General features: G+C 39.4%; 1 protein-coding gene across 8 annotated transcripts in view; it reads left to right on the top strand.

Annotated features, from left to right (window-relative positions):
- Positions 1-21,765, top strand: part of LCLAT1 (lysocardiolipin acyltransferase 1) — a 296,655-nt gene that overhangs the window by 247,800 nt on the left and 27,090 nt on the right. For 5 of the 8 annotated variants that reach the window (XM_082356799.1, XM_082356800.1, XM_082356801.1 and 2 more), the window contains one exon: positions 911-1,027. The exons of 2 other annotated variants lie outside the window; for them this stretch is intronic. In XM_082356799.1, coding sequence (XP_082212925.1) covers positions 911-1,027 — 117 coding nt within the window. Of the gene's footprint in view, positions 1-910; positions 3,328-21,765 lie in introns of those variants that run through there. One more of the 8 variants, XM_082356804.1, reaches the window with a different exon arrangement.

Below are 21,765 nucleotides of genomic sequence, written 5' to 3'. Positions count from 1 at the left end.
GGACCATAGGAACAGCTCTGGCCCAGATAGAGCTGAAGAGGTGTGTGCCGTTTCCGGGCTACAACCCTGCGACCCTTCAGATCCTCCTTCCCAGGCCTCAGCAACCCCACAAGGGACAAGGAGACAGGAATGCATTCAGTAGTCTGGAAATCTTTCCTCTGTTCTTTAGAACTGTGACTTCTTAGCTTAGAGAAGATTTGGCAAACTTTTCTGGAGAGGGCCAGATAGTAAACATTGTAGGCTGTGCAGGCCTACAATACAGTTTCTTTTGCAGCTACTTATCTCTGCTGTTGTGGTGCAAGTGAATAAGGGTCTGTGTTCCACTAAAACTTTATTTATGGACACTGAAATTTGAATTTGATGACTTTCACGTGTCATAAAACATGTTCTTTCGATTTTTTCCCCAGCCATTTAAAAACGGGAAAAAAACGTTCTTAGCTCACAGGCTGCACAAACAGAAGTGGAATTGGCCCGTAGCTGGCCAACCCTTGCTCTAAATATTCAAAGAATTGTTACTCACAAAAGCTAATAGTGATCTCAGGTGGCCTTGGCCTGCAGCGGCTTGAAGCAGGGTTTCAGTTCCTGGCCAGAGACTGGAGTCAGGCCGGGGCAGTGCGAGCGCTGAATCCTAGCCGCTAGACCACCAGGGACCAGTGGCCAGTGACAAGGCCCTGGCCCTTCGGCTTTGCAGAAAAGAATTCCCACAAAGATGGAAAGTAGTGAAACATGTAAAGTGTTTATTAGGAGGAAAAAGAGTACAGTATGTGTGGATAGACACATGGGCAGACTCTGAGAGAGAGTAGTGCCCTCGTGGTAGTTTCAATCGCTTATATGGGGCATTTCTTCCGGGTTTCCTTTGGCCAGTCATTTTGATTTACCTGGTTCTGGGTCTGTATTTGGTATATTTCAGGATCCTCCCATGTGTGTCCATGCATCTCTCAGCCAAGATGGATTCCAGCGAAGAGGCCTATGGGTAGCCTTGACATCACTCCCCTTATGACCTCCATGGAGCTTTCTAGTCGGCAAGGTCTCCTTGACTTTGAGAATGAGAAATATGTGGTCTCTTATGTGGGCAGGGCCCAGCCTCCTCTCTCAATTGTCCAGCTATTTTCATCTTGGAGTATTGGTCCACAGGGAATGAACTCCAGCTGTTCATCCTGGGGGGGGCCTACCTATCTCCTGACTCAATAGTATCATACTGTTTGTTTTTAGGAGACAGAACTAAAACTGAGGAGTAGAAGTCCCCAGGGAATCAATTTCAGTCTCAAATTTCCTCACATAATGAGAGCATTTCTACAAATTAGAGCTGCCTACAATGAAAAAGGCTGCCGCAAGGTGTCCCTGTGCTTGAAAGGTTCACCCAGAGGTGGGAAGGCCCACTCGGTGTCCATGCACCCCTTTCATTCTTACATTTCATGGCCCTGTAAGACGATTAAGAGGAATCATTCTGATAAAGCTGTTTTAATGTTTTCCAAAGTACAGTCACTTCCCACTGGTTTTAGGACAGTGCTTAGAAAAAAATTAGACTAGACCGTGTGTGTGAGGGGTGAGGGTGGGGGAGGCCATAAGTATTTTAAATTAAGCATTTGTGGTGCCAAGGTTTGCAAAGACGACTTGCTAGCTTAAACATGTTTGCACACAGCAGTATTTTCTAATTTAAATTCAATCCATCTCCAAACAGCCCTAGCCTAGACTAGCTGAAGGTATAAACTTCATTTTCATCTCATTAGGCCACCTGGAAGCTGCAATCAGTAAGTAGTCTTGAAGTCAATAGTCTGTCTGCTTCATTAAAATGTTAATTTCATGGCTTTAATTCTCTTTGTAAAATGTACCACTGCAGGACACTATATGCAGATTTATTCTAAAGCAGATCAATTTGCATGTCGCATTTTAGTATATTTATTTCTCCAGATTTCTCTGTGTATTGCTATTCTTAGGAATTGCTTTCATGTTTAAAAAAGTGTTTAAATATCTAAGATATTTAGATATTTAAGGCAATTTCAGCCTAGCAAAATTCATTTTTAAATAATTCTGAAACCTAGTTTCCTCATCAGTGACATAAATTCCACTTCTTGGAGTGAAATATACATCCCTTTTTTCCCCCTATGGCTCTGAATCTCCACCTTTAAAGAAAGATTCAGTAGCAGTTTTGGTGAACAGTCAGATTGAATCTAGATAGTGCCAGGTAGAAAAATGGATGAGCAAAATCTTTTGTCATATGAAGTCTTCGCAGTTATCTTTTATGTTTTGAAAGTGCCAATCTAAATACCAAGTTCACATTTTTACTCCTCAAAATCTTGAGTTCTGACTGATTTCCCACAAGGGAACATTAATCAAGAGATAACCAAGAGGCTGCTGCTGCACTGACAAAAACTAAGGCCCCCCTCGCAGTCAGTGCCCCAAACCAGTAATCAGAATGACTGCACTACACAAATGCAGATGACAATGCTGTAGGGCCTAGACCCTTGTGGGTATCTCGGACTCTTCCTTACACACATGTGCCAGTACCTTTACATCTTGCTGATTTTCCTCATAACTATTTTCTCCTTTAGGTCTCCCTTGCAGGCTTCCTTTCCTTTTCTGATCTCCAATGGAAAGACCATTCCCCAAAGTTCTGCCCTCTGCTGTCAGCTCTTTTCTCATTATAGTCTCTCCCTTAGAATATACCTCCATGCTGTGACTACCACTATCATCTGTTTTGGTAATGATTCTCAAATTTATGCTTCTGACTAACCTGTCTCCTGAGGTCTAACCTATCTGGATCTCCAGTAAGTAGAGACACTTTATCTAGATCTGTCTCTGTCACCCCAAATATAATATTTCTAATACCAAACTACTTACTTTCTTCTCAGCTTCTCCATTTCTGTTCATCACTGCCACCATTTTTATATATTCATCAAGCCAGAAGTATTCTGGGAGATGGCCCACAAGGATTTAATGTAGAAAATAAAAGAATAGTTCATCTCTCCCTTTTGATGAATGCCCAAAATTTATCTTGTACTAGGCCCATTGAATAGAGTTAAGTACTTCTTAGGCCAAGCATACCCGTAAGAGTCTTTTCCCATTAATAATGACCCAGTGAAATTATAGTTCTCCCTCAGTCATGTACCTTCAACTTCCACTATGGCCACCGTGCAGAGATTTATGTTACTCATCTTTAGGCATGGAGGATGGGGGGTTAATTTGATCAAGAGTTTCCAAATCACTTGAAGTTTTTATTGAAATGAACGTAATTCCCAGACAGTCCTGAAATTACTCTATTCTCAAGCTTCATAAGATAAAAGGTAGCTCTAAATAAAATAAAACTCAAAAAAAAAAAAAAGAAAAGGTAGCACAAGTCATCACCCCAGGGCTATTGGCTGCTTATGGGCTATAAATAGACCTGCCTTAGTGACTTTTAAAAATAGTTTAGCAAGTGGCATTCCACTTTGTGTTTCTTGGATAAGTAGCTCATGCAACTCTTTTCTCGGCTACATGACTGAGGATCAGATACAACTGGGCTTATAATTCAGATCCAGTGAGAAAAGCAAGCACCCAATTTTCTGTCCAGTCTTGATACCATCATCACTAATTGTCCCAGGTGACTGAGATATATGTCATAAGTTTAAAGCCACATAAGTTTAAACTCACTGTTTTAAGGTATTATTTAAAATCTCTTATTGATACTTGAATGAAAATGATTGTTAACAAGGCTAAGACATTTTTATTAAGCCAGCTATGATAGTTATCACTCACTCAGCAGATATTTATTGAATGTCTATAATGAGACAGCATCGAACTAAGTGCTATATGACATACAAAGACATTGTTAATACTCAGACATTACTCTTGAGGAACCTGTACAATCTAGTAAAATTTCTGACTGAGTTGGTGAGTTAAAAAAAAAAAAATTATAAGAACTACAAGATTAAAAGCTTTCTGCTTCCATATGATTCAGTGATGAATTCCTAAGGTCAGTTTTTGGAAGTCTCAAGAATTAATGCTTATGTAGGTATTCACAGGGGTCTAGAGCTGATTCTATGACTACTTTTAAGCCATTCTAGACACTAGTAAGATCAAGAATGATTTTTCAGGGACCACCCCCGCACACCCCCCCACCCCCCCCCGCCCCAGAGCAGGAACAGCTTAGTTTGACATTGAAACCGACTTTGACCTTGGAACTTGGGGCAGGATACCACATACACACACAGAGTTAAGTGATCTCTAATTAGCTGCATCCACAGCAGTACATGAGAAAAACATACTAAGTCAGCCTTAGAATGACTGAGCTTTTTTTCTAGACTGAAAGATACCAGAATATAAGTTTAGCCTTTATTTTAAATGTGCAAGCTAGTGTCTCTGAGTGAGTCTTACTGAATGTATTTTGCTATCAAGTTGCCTTTCCTAACTTCCTCGGTGTGGGCAATATTTTTGTATATATACCTATGGTTAAGAAAGGTGGAGGCCAAATCTACAGAGAGATTTGAAGACAGTCAAGTCAGAGAGACCCAAAGTCATACTGTAACTCCAGGTGAGCCAGGTATAGAGTATTTCTGTTTCTTTAGAGAGAAAAGGAAATATTGCCCCAGGAGTCACTGATGGATTTTCATGAGAATGATGGGTAGTAGCAGCACCATAGAGATAAAACTATAGACAGAGATGAATGAAGCACAAGAGAATATTCATTTATATGGTCATCCTACTCACTTATAAACCTTTAGTTTTCTCTGCCAGGCTGGATGTAAGAGATACTTTACTAAAACAAGGTTTATTCATATTAAGTAGCAAATTTACTCCAAGCAATGTACATTCACTGGAATAAAAGATAACCTAGGGGCTTCCCTGGTGGTGCAGTGGTTAAGAATCCGCCTGCCAATGCAGGAGACACGGGTTCGAGCCCTGGTCCTGGAAGATCCCACATGCCGCGGAGCAGCTAAGCCCATGTGCCACAACTACTGAGCCTGCGCTCTAGAGCCGTGAGCTACAACTACTGAGCCCGCGTGCTGCAACTACTGAAGCCCGCGTGCCTAGAGCCCGTGCTCCGCAGCAAGAGAAGCCACCGCAATGAGAAGCCCACACACCACAACGAAGAGTAGTCCCCACTCGCAGCAACTAGAGAAAGCCCACACACACCAACAAAGACCCAACGCAGCCAAAAATAAAAAATTTTTTTAAAAAAACATTAAAAAGATAACCTAGTTTACCCTGGGAATGTGATAGACCATACCATGTCTCACTTTATTACAGGTCAATGAAGGAACCATTTTAAAGTTCACATATGAGCCCCTAATTCTTTCGAATAGAATTAGGTATTCATAATCATACCTAGAAGAGTAATGGAAAACTTTTCCATTTCAGAAACACAGGCAAGAAAATATACCATAGCCCAGTCCTTTTCCATCGGCCACTTTCTCAATTAGAACAGTGTGTTTTCTTCCGCTGTGGGTAAATGTTGATTAATTGATGTTTTGTTTGTAATGTGTTTCAGAAATGGAAAGAATTTCAGTTATATTTGCAGTGTAATAAAATTAAGATATTTAAGTTGTCTAAAAGGCTTTTGCTGCCAACCAACTTTTTGAGAGACTTTTAAAAAGATAATGTAAAGACCAATTATATTCTTCTAGATCTTAACTTTTAAAAATGTGCTTATTGAGAATACCAAAGTACAATTTGGGGGCCTGCGCTCCATTCCTTTTATGAAATGGAAAGAACTAACTAAAGCTAGGAGGCAGGAAACCTAGCTTCTAAATTTAGTCCTTTTATTCAGCCAAACTCTAAGCTTAGTCCTTTTATTCAGCCAAACTCTAAGCCTCTTTGAAAAATTATTTAATCTCTCTGATCTTCAGTTTACCAAACTGAAAATGAGAAATCCTGAACTGCCTCCCTATATTAAATTCTTGACCCTAACCCCAGGGCTTTAGAATCAGATTGACCTAGGTTAAAACCATCACCTTGTCCCTTACTGGCTTTGTAACCGTGTACAAATTACTTAACCTGGGTCTCAATACCCACTTCATGGGGTTATTGTGAGTATCAAATAAAGTAGTATGAGGAAGTACATAGCCTACTGTTTGCATTTAGTTTCTTTCTTTTTTTTCTTAGGTTTCATAATACAGAGGAATCATTTTTCTAACAGGTATCTGTATGAATAGTAGATCCAAAGCAATGTGGAGAATACAAAGAGGGAAAGACATGCAGCCTGCCCTTGAGTATATAATCTAATCCGAGAAATATGATTTTGACAAAAACAGTTTAAACTAGAAGAATGGTAAGTGCTATAAGAGAAGTTCATAGAAAGAGCTGTGGAATTTAGAGAAGGCAGACAATGTATACATTATCATCAGATCCCAGAGTTCAGATGACTGGGAGAAAATAAAACATAAGCTTTGAATGTTATGAGATGTTATCATCTAGTGATGGTAACAAACCACGGTGATGTGTACATTGGAAGTGAATGTTGTCCATCCACGTTGCATCACTTTGTATTAAAAAGACAATGGATGTTGATAGGCTTCACTGAGAAGGGAGCATCATCGCTTCTGAAGTATTCATGCCAAAATGCATAACTTGGATTAAATCATGAGGAAACATCAGACAAACCAAATTGAGAGACCTGCCAGAAAATACTTGTCAACATTGGTTCCTGGATTGGATCCTGAACCAAAAAAAGGGCAATAGTGAAAAAACTGGCAAAGTTCGGGTAAAATTTGATCAATAGATTAGCTAATAGTAAAGTATCAATGTTGATCTCCTGGTTTTGTTTAATTGTACTATAGTTGTATAAGATACTAACATTTGGGGAGGGTGGGTGAAGTTTACTGGAAGTCATTTTAGTACTTTGCAACATTTTTTTATAAACCTAAAATTACTCAAAGTAAAATTTAAAAAAAATAAAGAGAATAGATCCTCATATAAATCCTTTGCAGATGAAGATAGCTCAAGTAAAGATCTGTTTTAGATTCAGATGTGACAATTAAAGGGGAGCTGAGCTGAGCAGTCATAGCAAAGCTGTTTCTAAATTTTAAAATATTTTGACAGGTTTCAGTCGACTCACAACCCAAAACGAAAATGTTGCACATAAAAACCAGAGATCTAAATAATCTCATCCTCAGAATTTGTAGTACTCCAGTTTAGAATAGGGTTTACTGGCCAAAACAAACCATCCCCTCCCCTCCGCCATCCCATGATGTGTATTAAAATTATAGTGTTCCATGGCAGTGGGGATTGAGCTTTAAATCCTGCTTCAAAAATGCTGTTAGCTCTTCCCTTCTAAATGTGCTATTATTTGAGTAGATATGGTAGCTAATTTAGATTCTTTAATTGGGGGGGTGTGTATTATTTTAAAGGGCCTAATTTGTGTTTTCTACTGTCCATTAATTACTTAAAAGCACTTATTACTTAATGCAGACCTGGGGTTCAGAGGATTGAGTTAATCATACTCCTTGGTTTATAGGACATTGTTGTTGGTCTTGAGCAAAGCTTCTCTTTTGTTTTTATTTATTCTACTTTTCCCTGTACCCTACTCCCATTCCTTCCTTCTTCCATAGGTATTCTGATACATTTAATGTGTATACTTTTGCTTCTATTGTTCCTATAAAATTTTTGGTGTGTTTTGTATTCCTGCATTTTTAAGTTTACACAAATTAGACTGTTTAATATCTTATTGTTTATTGCTTTTTCACTTAGCATTTTGCTTTTAAAATACATTCATGTTTGTTAACCAAAATTTTAGAAAAGGGGACTTGATTGAAATAAGAAGGTGTTTATGTGGGGTTTATTAGGACTGCAGCCCAGGAGCTACAGATTCAAGAAGCATTTGAATTGTGTTCTGCCAGACTACAAAATGGGGGAGGTTTATAAAGGCAAAAACCGCAAGGTTACAGTTACATGAGTTGTTTATCAAGAATTATAATTGGAGCTGGCAAGAAGTAAGGATGCTTGTTAAGTAAGGATTGGTTGGGATCCAAAATGGTTGCATAGTTACAGGGAGAGACCTTGAGACCATAGTGGTGCAGCTGGCAGGTGTTGTTCTGAATGTGATTGGTGGTATCCTTGGGTCTTGTACAGTTCAAAGAAAGTTCAAGTTCTCAGTGGTGCAGAGGCATGTCTGAGACCAAATCCTCAGTGGCTGCCTGATTCCATTTTTGTATGCCTGAATTGTGATTACTCCATTATAATTAAAGTTTCTCATCGTGCTGTTAAACGTGTATCTAATCCTTGGCTTCTGACTACTGTCTTCTCCATGGTGTGTCCCTTCCACATCTCAGTTATTGAGGCTCCCAAAGACAGACATCCAAGGTAGCCTCTAACTCACCATCACAAAAGCACTGCTGTTATGCTCTCTTTTGTACCCATGTGATACATGTCCAAGAGTATGAATTGCTGAGGCAGAGGATTAGGTAGCCTTAATTTGACTAGATCCACATTGCTCTCCAAAATGGTTACTCCCCTCTAAACTCACTCTGGCAATGCTTGAGGGTACCTGTACCCTCTCACTCCTACCAGCATTTGGTATTATCCAGCTTTCTACTTTCTGCCAGTCAGATATGTGTAAAGTAGTACCTTATTGGTGTTTTGTTTGCATTTGTCTGATTACAGAGGATTTTCATGTGCCAATTAGGTTTCTGCATTTCCTTTTCTATGTTTATATCTTGTTTTTCTATTGAGATTACTATAGTGACTTATTGATTTGTACTAGTTCTTTTTGTGTTATAGATATTAATCCTTTGTTCAGTTTTAAATATTGCAAATATGTTCTTATTCTATTACATATTCACTGAACAGAAACACTTAATGTAATCAAAATCATTAAAAATGTTTTGCCTTATAATTTATGCTCTTGAAGTTTATTTTTAATAAAACCTTTCTTGCCACTTGATCAGAAAAATAGTCTCCATTTTCTTATGTTAAATATATAACTACCTCTTACATTTAAGTTTTTGTCATCTCAAGTCCTCCTTTATTTATTTATTTATTTTATTTATTTTTGGCTGTGTTGGGTCTTCGTTGCTGCGTGCGGGCTTTTCTTTAGTTGCGGCGAGCGGGGGCTACCCTTTGTTGTGGTGCGCGGGCTTCTCATTGCGGTGGCTTCTCTTGTTGCGGAGCATGGGCTCTAGGCACAGGGGCTTCAGTAGTTGTGGCTCACGGGCTCTAGAGCGCAGGGTCAGTAGTTGTGGTGCATGGGCTTAGTTGCTCCGTGGCATGTGGGATCTTCCCGGACCAGGGCTCGAACCCGTGTCCCCTGCATTGGCAGGCAGATTCTTAACCACTGCGCCACCAGGAAAGCTCTCAAGTCCTCCTTTAAATGTGTTGTTGTTGAGGACGCAGTTTTATTTTTCTCCAGCACTATGTATTAAGCAACCTGTCATTGCCTCGTTGATTTGTGATGTCATCTTTGTTGTACATTAAGTTCCCATATATCCATGAGAATGGCTTTGAACTCTATTCTCTATTGCATTAGTCTTTTTTTTTTTTTTTTGAGGCATCTGATGTTTGTTTTTCTGTAACTACTTGATTCTTTTAGAATGTATTTTCCATATTGAAAATGCTGTTTCTTCTAAATTTCAAGGAACTGGTTCATGCATATGTTAAACCGGAATATTCTTCTTGCTTTCAGAACTGTTTAGGCATTTCACCCCACAGTGATCTTGTCCTTCTCTGAACTCATAGTACTCATTTTCCATTACACTCACTTCACTTCTCTTTAAAATTTTGTATTAACTTTTATTAATTTCCCTTGTTATTACTTTTCACATGATTATATCTTGTATTTCCATGTCTTTGAGTCTTCCATAGTAGCTGCAGCTAGCACAGGATCTGCAATCGTCATCATAGCCATGATTTACTGAGCACTTATTAGACTTTTCATCAGTACCTTTGATTTGATGGATGTATGTCTTAACTGAATTGTAAGCACATAAGGACAATGACTGACTTAAAGGATGTAGGACAGACATCCAGTTTCTAGATGTACTAATTGAACACAGTCGTATCTTCTGCAGCAGGACTTCCCCCCCCCCCCCCCGATCATTAAACTTTTTGTTACATCCGAATCTCTCCATGTTTAAAAAAAAGTTTTAATTTACCTATTTTTTCTTTCCCTTTGTATTTTCAGTAATTGCATTTTACTGTTTTCCTTAATGAACCAAGAGAAAAGCAGTTGTGGTAAATAAATCATGTGTAGGGGAAAGCAATATATTATAATTAGGATTCCATTATCATTTAATTAGGCATTCCATTACTGAATTGGTGTTTCTGGCTTCCCCTGGTCTCTAATTCTGAAACAAATTCTTCTTTGTGGACAAATATTAGCCTGTAATAATTAGAGGATTCATCTATGCTAAGGCTTTTCATTAAATCTCTTTCTGATTAAGATAGCTCCCCAAGTACAGACCGATTTAATTTCATATGATTTATCCACTTGTATATCAAGGTCTGGTGGGAAGTGTTTTTAACACCAGAGCATTAGGAATATTAAGATCATCTTTATATTCACAGATCTCTCAGGTATTTAAGACCTTGCTGTTTGAATAGTTCTGTAAACCTAGGTCTGATGTCACTCTGCTAAATTCAGGAATGTCGCAAGTGCTGTAACAGCCCGTCATTGAAAACAGGAGACTTAGTCTGTTTTAAATTAAAATACTGACCTTATATATTCTTATGTTCCTTTGGTTTGGGAATCAGTTTTCATCCCAACTAGTTGGTTCACCACATTAAATACGCCTTTTCTGTTTTACCAGAAGTTCAGTTTTAATAGAAACAAGCATTGTAGATAAATATTCTGAAATGAGGGCCTCCATGGACATGAGTGTAACTTGTCTTTTTTTTTTTTAAACTCCTTGGACTTGACCATTGTTGCTTCCTCACCCTTTACCTTCTTTCTGCTTTTCCTCTATTTTTCATTGATGGACATTTAATAGATATTGAATTTAATTTTGCTTGGGGTCTTTTTTCTTCTTTCTTAATCACCTTTCCCCCAACATTCTTTCCTTACTTTATTCAAGTCTGGCCTCACCACTTGCTCTTATAACCTTGTCTAACCCTTTTGTCCAGCTTTTTATTTTTATTTTTTGTTCTTTCAGCCCTTCCTCTTCCCCACTATGTGTGCAGGAGAAAGTTTACATTGCTGTCTCCATGTGAATGTGACTAAAGCTATGTGAATTAACGATATCAAGCCAAAGCATACACTCTAATTTGCTGCAGCCAGAAAAAACCCTGAAAATACTGTTCCTTTTTTTGTGATATCAAGAAAGTCCATTATGAAGCAAACTAAATGATGTGTTCTGATCATAATTTAGCTCCAGTTTCTGGAAATCCCAGGGAGGGGAGGGGTGGGTAAGTGTGTGTGTTTGTGTGCACACATGTTCTCAGTTGAGTAGGAGAGGGCGGGCGGACCACGAGGGTAGAAGGAAAAGGCAGTCCAGCATCCTGTGACTTCTGAGCTCCCATTTCCTGCTGAGCCCTTTGCTTACCAGCTCCCTGAGAGTTGCTGACTCTTCCTTTTCTCTCCCCGTCACCCTCCTCTGCCCTGTGTGAACTATTGTGTTTGGAAACAGTGGTTTGGTAGGAAGCTGAGTCAGTAGGGCAAAAGCTGATAGAAGGTGCTCTGGAGTCTGGACCGGAAGTGGAGGGATCTCAGACCAAGTCAGGCTAAGATTCTTAACAGGCCTGGGCGTGGTGTGAGGGGCTCTAGCAGCTTGTCTGCTCAGCGGGGGGAGGTGGCTGATGAACTGGTTAGCAGGCCACGTGAAATAATAGGATGAAATACTGTGGTCATTTGCAGAAGAGACCCCCCCTGGGAAGAGGTCAAAGTAGAAACAGTGTGTCATGTAAGTAAGGCAGCAGTTACTGAATTCAGAGTAATGTCTGCACTGATGGAAATGCCAGCTCTGTGAGATTTTTTTCAAGCAAGTGAGAACCCTATGTGTCTCATGGACAGAAAGAAAAATAGCACAGTAGAGAAATTACAAGGCTTTCTTTGAGGAGATTGGTGGTTCACTTTAAAGACTTATTTTTAGAGTTGATGAGGAAACGAATGCTTCTACTGTAATACTTCAATTAAGGAAGAGGCAACATTCCAGCAGGCTTAATGAAGTATCTTTTGTTGATAGAGAGAAATGATACAGAAAGCACTCAGTATTGCATTACAGAATTTCAGGAAAGAATTTCAGTTTAAACATAGCATTATATACTTAGCATTGTCAAATATGCCATAAACTAGAAACTATTCATCTGGGGGTTTGAAAGGTAGTGGGAGAGGGGGAACATCAAAACTCACTCAGCTCTCTAAACCTTTAATGGGTACCTATGCACATTGAATAGACCCCTACTTTCCTACGCTTGTGGCAGCCTGTAGATGTCCTAATGTTGGTCGGTTAGCTCCCTTGACCTACTCTTACTGCCCCACACGTGTGACCTTGATTCCCAGTATATCACCTGAAACCTTTTATCATCTCAGGTTGCCCAAAACCCGTGAAGAATACTGGTGCTTTAACAATAATAACAAACAATAACAAAACAATAGCGGTGTTTGCACAAATAGAGGTAGAGAATGGCAGAAGCGCAGAGTGTCTGAGGCTTAACAAAGAATGTCTGATGCTCACAGAAGAACAAAAGCATAAATCCCTGTCTTCCTTCTCTTCTCAGGTCTGGAGGATCATTAATCACAATTACTGTAGAGTGACAGCCTCCCAGTACCTCTTTCTCCTGCAGGCTGTTAGCAAAGCCTCTATTCTCAGGTACTCTTCCTGGCAGAAATATACCACAGAGGGAGGCTCAGCTCAGTTTCCCTTTTTCTGCTCATTCAATATATTCAGTAAACAGCTATTTACCGAGCACATTGAAGAAGCACTGGGGATATGCCAGTGAGTAAAAGCGACAAAATTACTACCCTGTGGTGCTTCCATTTTAGCAGGAGGAAAATGGGCGATAAACAAGTAAGTAAAACATATAGTATGTCTGATGATGAGGCCTATAGAGGAAAAATAAATCAGGGAAGAGGAAAGCCTGCTATCTTAAATAGGGTCCTTGGGACCTCCCTGAAAAGGCGAATTTGGGGGAAGAACATCTCAGGTAGAGAAACAGCTCGGGTCCTGGGAGTGTGCATAGTGTGTTCAAAGGAGAACACAGAACTCAGTGTGGCGGGAGCAGCTAGTCTGGTGGGCAGTAGAAGAAAACGAGGGCTGAAGGGTAACAGGTTGTCAGGTGAGTGTAGAATTTTGGCGTTTTCTCTGCATGAGGTGGGGTGAGGAGACCAAGGTGGGTTATAATGTAGTGACTGACATTCTGAAAGGATTACTCTGGCTGCTGTGCTGAAACGAATCTGTAGGAGGGAGGGTGGTCAAACAGAGAAACCAGTTAGAAAGATATTTGCAGTAATCCGGGTGGGAGGTGGTAGCTTGAGGTAAAATTGGGGAGGTGGTGAGAACTGGCTAGACTCTGCATCTATTTTAAAGTAGAGCCAATAGAACCTTGTGATGGAATGCATGTGGAGTATATAAGAGAGAGAGAGGAAGCAAGGATGACTTCAGGGTTCTTGGTCTGAACTGGAGGAAGGACAATTTTGCCTTTAATTGAGACAGAGATGGTGGGAAGCATAGGTTTGGGGGGAGAGACCAAGAAGAAGTTCCACTGGGGCCATGTTAAACTTGAGATACTAATTAGACATCCAAGGGGAGATACCAAGTTAGTAGTCAGATATATGAGTCTGCAAGGGAAAGAGGCAGGCTGGAGGTACAGATTTGGGAGGCATCAGCACATATTTGGTACTTAAAGCTTTAAGACTGGAAGAGATCACCTCGGGAATGAGTGCAGATCAACTAATAAAATCCAAGACTTGAGAGTGATCAGTGAGTTAGGAAAAGCACCAAGAGAGTAATATGGGAAGGAAACAAGGTAAAATGGTTTTTCAAGGAGGGAGAGAGTCATTGGATTTGGGTTTTTTTTGAAGGTCACTGATGACTTCGATGAGAACAGTTGTGGTGGAGTGGTGAGGGCAAAGCTTAATGGGCATAGGTCCAAGAGAGAGATGAGAGAGGATTGAAGATGGTGAGTATAGACAACACAAGATGTTTAGGTGTGTAGGTGAGCAGAGAAGTGAGCAGTAGCTAGGAGGACACGTGGCAAGAGGGGATGACGGGAGGAATTATACCCATGTTGATAGGCAAGACAGGAGTGATTGGTTATTGCTGGAGAAATATCATCATCAAATATCACTGGAGTAGACAGGATGATAGAGCACATAGGTGGAGGGAATTGGCACTAAATAGGAGTATGGACAGGTCATCCATATAAAGAAGAGTAGGCAAAGTATATGGACTTACATGCAAGTAGGTGGGTAGATGGGGTGGTAAGAGTTTGTAGAAGTTTCTTATGATTTATTTTCTCAGAGAAATAGGATGAGAATGAGGGATGATGAGGAACTGTAGTGGAGGTTTAAAAGAAAAACAAAGGCATGAAATACTCAAATCTGGGCAGTTGGGACACAGAATGGACTAAACAAATAGGTATGATTGCCAAGAAGTAGAGGGCCAAGTTTTGGCTAATAATCACGAATTTACCAAGGACTCCCACTAGCCTCCATTCCCAGCCAAAAAATCAAATACTCCCCGCGAAACATGTACCCATCCAGTAGGCTCAAGTGAGTTTCTGGGTGAGGAGGAGGCAGCAAAAGGAAAAACCTCCAGTAGCCAGAGGGGTTATGTAGATGGGTGAAGTGAAAGGGAGTACAAAACCTTAGGAACTGAGCATTCAAATCCAGTTTCATTTATTGGCTCTATGGAGCTATGGTGGAAATTTTTTACCAGGGAAAGGTAAATTATACATCAGGAGGACTAAATCAGATTTCTTTCTGGTTATGTCTTAAGACTGGTTGCATGGTTAAGATTTCTTGAAATCTACTCATATCAAAGTATGGATCAGCTTGTTTAAAGTACTGAAATGAGACTCTTCCCTGTTCAGTAAAGGGGGAGAGAGCGCTAGATTACAGAGCAGGAGCCTCTGGACGTGCAGAGGGAGAGTAGTAACCACCTCCCCGTCAGCCTTCTGTGCAGTTCTGCCCAGGCCCGGCCTGGTCTACAGCCACTGTGTGTGAGTAACTCAAAGCGGTGCGAGGTAATCTCGACGCAAGTGTCCCACCTTCTGTGCCACTGAGAAAGTGCTGCTGTTGAGTTGCTGTGGCATGTGAGGGGATTGGTGCTCTGTTTTGGGTGGTGGTAAAGGGAGTACTTGGCCGGGGGGATGGTTACAATGGGTATGTTAAACCACTTCCCAAATGTTTTATAAGTTTCTGTGTCATGGTGTTGGTTAAAAGCAGAAATAAATCCTCCAAAATCTGAACTATTAAACAGATTAGATGCTGTACTGTTTTAAAATTGAAGGGCACAAGGGTGTGTATGTGTGTGCTTTGTTTGATAAACCTGAAGCCCTGCTCCCATTGTGGTGATCTAATAAATGAGAGAGCTCTGCTTCTAAAATATTGGTCTCAAGACACATTGTCTCCCACTTGTCTTGTCATCTTTATTCTTTTCTGTGTCAATCCTAATTGAATTATTTGTAACTGCTTCAGAATTATGTTGATTCAACCCTTTCCTTTCTAGATAGTAGCAAGAAAACATTTCAGATATTATTTGTGACCCTGAAAGAAATTAGGGTGGTAGACATTTTAAAATGTCAGGTTGCACTAAGCGTAATTTCTTAATTAGGGAATTATATTAGCCAAGAAAGGAGAAAATGGTGCAAAACAATAATGCAAAGCTTATTAATATGTCAGTGTTTATTTGAATGAATAGGAAAATGTTCTGTTTCCAATAACATGCTAATACCAAAAAAAATCATTAAAAATTAGTGCATGTGAATAAATTTTGGACTTGTTTCAAACTTTAAATACTATGTTTTCTCACATTTTGGTTTGATGAGAATCCAACCAGTGTAAATAAAGCTCTATTTGGACTATAGCAGATATTACAAATTTGTTGTATCACAAATATTTTAGAGTTCATATTTGAAAAGCTTTAAAAAACAACAACTTGTAGAGGTACAGTCTACTTGCCTTAAAGTGCAAGTACATTTTAAGTGTACAATTAGATACGTTTTGATAAATGCAGTCACATAACTACCACCATTATCAAAATACAGAACATCCCATCACCCCTAAAAGTTCTGTGACCCCATTTGCAGTCAGACCTCTCCCCTGAACCCCCAGTCCCTAGAAGCTGCTCATCTGCTGTCCCTATAGTTTTGCCTTTTCTAGATTTTCATATAAATGGAATTAAATGGTATGGAGTTAACTGTATCTGGCTTCTTTCACTTAGCATAATGCGTTTAAGTTTCGTCCATATTGTTTTATGTATCAGTTTATTCCTTTTTATGGCTGAGTGGTAGTCCACTGTATGGAATATACCACAATTTGTTTACCCATTCATGGATTGATAGATATTTGGGTTGCTTACAGTTTTAGATTATGTATAAAATTGCTACAAACATTTGCATAAAAGAATTTGCTTATGTTTTCTTGGGTAAATACCCAGGAGTGTGATTAGTGGGCCATTGCCAAACTCTTTTCCAAAGTGTCTGTACTAGCTTACATTCCCATCAGCAGTGTGGGAGAGTTCCAGTTGTTTGGCATCCTCACCAAAACTTGATATTGTCAGTTTTTTAAATTTTAGCCATTCTGTTAAGTATGTAGTGGTATCTTACTGTGGTTTCAGTTTGTATTCCTTAATAACTAAAGATGTTAAGCATCTTTTCCTGGATTTACCTGCTTTTCATATACCTTCTTTGGTGATGTCAATTCCAGTCTTTTACCTATTCTTAAAAATTGGGTTGTCTTCTTATTACTGAGTTGTAAGAGTTCTTAATATTTTGGTTGCAAGTCCTTTATCATATAAATTGGTTTGCAGTTATTTTCTCCCAATCTGTGGCTTGCCTTTTCATTTCCTTCCTATTGTCTTATGCAGAGTCAAGGTGTTTAATTTTGATGAAGTACAATTTCTCCATTGTTTCCTTTCTTGTTTTTGTTCTCTGTGACCTATCTAAGAAATTGTTGCCTAGCCCAGGTCACAAAGATTTTCCTTTATGTTTTCCTACAGAAATTATATAGTTTTTTAGTATTTAGATTTAGGCCCACAATTCATTTTGAGTTAATTTTTGTATATGGTATGAAGTAAGCATCAAATTTGTTTCTTTGCCTTTACATGTAGATATCCAATTGTTCCAGTACCATTCATTGAAAAGACCATCTTTTCTCCATTGAATCAGGCAACTTTGTTGAAAATGAATTGGCAGTATAAGTGTGAATCATTCCTGGACTCTGTTCTGTTCCACTGAGCGATACGTCTAGCCCTCCTCCAGCACCACACTGTTTTGATTACTTGAACCTTTAGAAAGAGTCCTTAAGTTAGCTAGTGTAAGGCCCCCAACTTTGTTCTTCTTTTTCAAAATTGTTTTGTTATTCTAGTTCCTTTGCATATCTATATAAAATTTAGACTTAGTTAACTTATACACCGCATACTAGGAGCTTTGATTAAGATTGCTTTGAATCTGTAGATCAGTTTGGAGGACAAATGTCCTCTTAACAATAGTGAATCTTCCAATCTATGAACATGGTACAACCATAACTTGTTTTATTGTGCTTTGCTTTATTGCATTTCACAGGTACTGCGTTTTTTTACAAATTGAAGGTTTGTGGCACCCCTGTGTTGTCAGATAATGGTTGGCATTTTTTAGCAATAAAGTATTTTTTAATTAGGCATGTACATTTTTTTTAGACATAATGCTATTGCACACTTAATAGACTACAGTATAGTGTAAACATAACTTTCATATGCACTTAGAAACCCCAAAATTTGTGACTCACTTTATTGTGATACTCCCTTCATTGTAGTAGTCTGGAACTGAACCTGCAATATCTCCAAGGTATGCTTGTAATCTCTCCAATTATTTAGGTCTTTCAAATTTCTCTCAGTAATGTTTGTAGTTTGCAGTCTTGCACATATTTTGTTAAATTTACCCCCAAGTGTTTTATATTGTTGATGATAAAGTAAATGATATTCTTTAAAATTTGAATTTCTAACTGTTCATTGCTTGTATACAGAAATAAGCTTATTTTTTATATTGAACTTATATTCTGCAACCTTGCTAAATCTACTTATTATTCCAGTAGCTTTTTGATAGTCTATCAAATTGTCTGTGAATAAAAGACAGTTTTACTTTTTCCTTTTCAATCTGTATGCCTTTTATTTCTTTTTCTTGCCTGTTATAATGACTAGAACCTCTAATACCATGTGTCTGGTAATAAATGCTAACATATTAATGTAGTACAGTTATATGGCTACTTAGTGTTATTTTAGGTATGTGGAACTGAAAGACCAGGAGTATTTTACCTAATAGTTTGGGTTAATTTTTCAAACACATCTTACCTAACCTCTTGTTAAGCATCTCTGTTCTAGTGAGCTGCTAAGAACAGGAAAAAAGATGAGAACAACTGGTTTTTATCATACGTTAACCTTATGTCTTTATATACTACTTTAAACACTTTATATACTACTTTAAAACGTTTAAAAAAAAAAAAAAACCTGCTATTAAGTGTAGCCTCAGCTGCGTGAATACTGGTGTTAAAAAGTAGTAATATGAAACTTACTATCCCACATGGCTCTAAGATTCAGGCCAGAGCTCTGTCTTTAGCCTTCAGGGTTCAGACTGCCAGACTTCCTGCTCCCCTGGCACCAGTCAGTAAACCGCTGTCAGGTGTCTGCAGTCTTCCTCGCTCCTCCCTGCCCACCAGTCCCACTGAGGAACTTTTCTACAAATATGAAGCTCTACTTAAGTATTCTAGTACTAAAAAAAAGGGAACTTTACTCATGCACCTATTTCGTTTTTTTCTTTTTTCTTTCCTCTTCTTCTACTAGTATATAAAGAATTGAGACTGACTGAGAAACTAGGTTGAATTTGGAGGTCAAGAATGCCACTCTTTCCAATCCAGCCCAGGTATACAACTATGACACTGGCCATGCCAAATACACAAGAAATGATCTTAGTGGTAAACGTAGGAGCCACCAGGGTTTTCAGGCAAAACTGCAGTGTTGGAAGAGTTGGGGTTTGCCTTCTTCCTTTTAAAATTTCTCTTGTTAGTGCTAGCTATTTTGTTCCCTCTTGCTGTCTCAGTTATCTGAAATCATACCCAGCAAGATCTCTCTCCAGTACCCCAAAGCAGGAAATAAACTCTTATCAATACCCTAATCAGAATCTCGCACTATGTGAGCACAACTATGGCAGTTACTGTTCTAATTAAGTAAGTCACTATGTAATGTGAATTAGAGCAAATTGTTTTTACCTTAAGTAAATTGTAAAATAATTTTAATAGACAACATTCATCGACCACTTACTAGGATGATCTCATATAATCCTCCCAGAGGTGTACGTTTCCCAAGCCACACGTTAGCAAGGAGTGGAACTAGACGAAGAACCCACAGTCTTTTCTGAGTCTAAGAACCCAGCTCTTAAACACAACTCCTCACAGTCTCCTCTGCTTAGAACCATCCTTATAACCTAATGTTTTCCAAAGTGTGGCCCTCCAACCCTCTGCATCAGATCAGAATCTCCTGGAGTGCCTGTTAAAATGTAGATTCCTTGATCTCACCCATACATGCTAAATGAGAATCTCTGGGAATGAGGTCCAGGACTCTTCATTTTCATTTAGTTCCCCAGGTGATTCTTAGCCCCTGAAAGTTGAGAACCACTGTCACAGCCTCTCCTTCTCAACCAAGGAACAGATCTCAGCAGTTTGTAGGAACTGCCATAAAATGGTAGCTCTGCATTCTCCATAAGAACCTGTAGTCATCCTCTTCAGATAAATTTAGAAAACAAACTCTTCATTTTCCATACAGCTGTCTCTAACAGTTAGGTGCCCTTGCTCTTTATTCTCAAAATGCCACTTGATAACTCAAGAGTACAACAAATCTCTAGAAGAAATGTCCTTCCCCAAAATAATGCCTCAAAAAAGAAGCAGTCCTTGACATTTGATACTTCTTAATGTATGTTGTGTTAGTTTCCTAGGCTGCCATTAAAAATCACCACAGACGCATATTTCCCACCGGCTGAATGTAGGGAGGCACAGGCGGGAGCCAGAGCCAGGGGTCTTGTATTGCGCTGCTGCGACTGCGGAGCCCTCTCCAAGTCCTGCCCGGATCCAGGAGAGAGGCTAGTCAAAAACAAGAGTTGGGACTGATGGTAAAACGGAGTGATGAAAGTACAATGGAAAATCTCAGTCTGGAGAGGTCCTAGAGAAGACAGGTTCTCGGAACTGTGTAGCAGGGAATAGGGGAAAGAACTGTAATAAGTTGGACTTTGTCTGTTTTTGTTGGGACGTGGAGTTAGAAAAGAAGCCAAATGATTTAGCCACGTGCCTGACAGGGTCTTGGTGCTCTGGCCGGGTGTAAGGCCTGAGCCTCTGAGGTGGGAGAGCCGAGTTCAGGACATTGGTCCACCAGAGACCTCCCCCGGCCCCACGTTATCAAATGGCCAAAGCTCTCCCAGACATCTCCATCCTAATGCTAAGACCCAGCTCCACTCAACGACCAGCAAGCTACAGAGCTGGACACCCTATGCCAAACAACTAGCAAGACAGGAACACAACCCCACCCATTAGCAGAGAGGCTGCCTAAAATCATAATAAGTTCACAGACACCCCAAAACACACCACCGGACACAAAGACAAGATGCAGCCTCATCCACCGGAAAACAGGGACCAGTCCCCTCCACCAGGAAGCCTACACAACCCACTGAACCAACCTTAGCCACTGGGGGCAGACACCAAAAACAACGGGAACTACGAACCTGCAGGCTGCGAAAAGGACACCCCAAACACAGTAAGTTAAGCAAAATGAGAAGACAGAGAAATACACAGCAGATGAAGGAGCAAGGTAAAAACCCACCACACCAAACAAATGAAGAGGAAATAGGCAGTCTACCTGAAAAAGAATTCAGAGTAATGATAGTAAAGATGATCCAAAATCTTGGAAATAGAATGGAGAAAATACAAGAAACGTTTAACAAGGACCTAGAAGAACTAAAGAGCAAACAAACAATGACGAATAACACAAATGAAATTTTAAATTCTCTAGAAGGAATCAATAGCAGATAACTGAGGGAGAAGAACAGATAAGGGACCTGGAAGATAAAATAGTGGAAATGACTACTGCAGAGCAGAATAAAGAATGAAAAGAATTGAGGAGAGTCTCAGAGGCCTCTGGGACATTAAACATACCAACATTCAAATTATAGGGGTCCCAGAAGAAGAGAAAAATAAAGGGACTGAGAAAATATTTCAAGAGATTATAGTTGAAAACTTCCCTAATACAGGAAAGGAAAGAGTCAGTCAAGTCCAGGAAGTACAGAGAGTCCCATACAGGATAAATCCAAGGAGAAACACTCCAAGACACATACTAATCAAACTATCAAAAGTTAAATACAAAGAAAAAATATTAAAAGTACCAAGGGAAAAGCAACAAATATCATACAAGGGAATCCCCATAAGGTTAACAGCTGATCGTTCAGCAAAAACTCTGAAAAACCAGAAGGGAGTGGCAGGATATATTTAAAATGATGAAAGAGAAAAACCTACAACCAAGATTACTCTACCAGCAAGGATCTCATTCAGATTCGATGGAGAAATTAAAACCTTTACAGACAAGCAAAAGCTAAGAGAATTCAGCACCACCAAACCAGCTTTACATCAAATGCCAAAGGAACTTCTCTAGGCAGGAAACACAAGAGAAGGAAAAGACCTAC

Source organism: Balaenoptera borealis (genome assembly GCF_965194805.1).
Source record: "Balaenoptera borealis genome assembly, chromosome: 15".
Classification (NCBI taxonomy): domain Eukaryota; kingdom Metazoa; phylum Chordata; class Mammalia; order Artiodactyla; family Balaenopteridae; genus Balaenoptera; species Balaenoptera borealis.
This window is presented reverse-complemented; position numbering and strand designations above follow the sequence as displayed.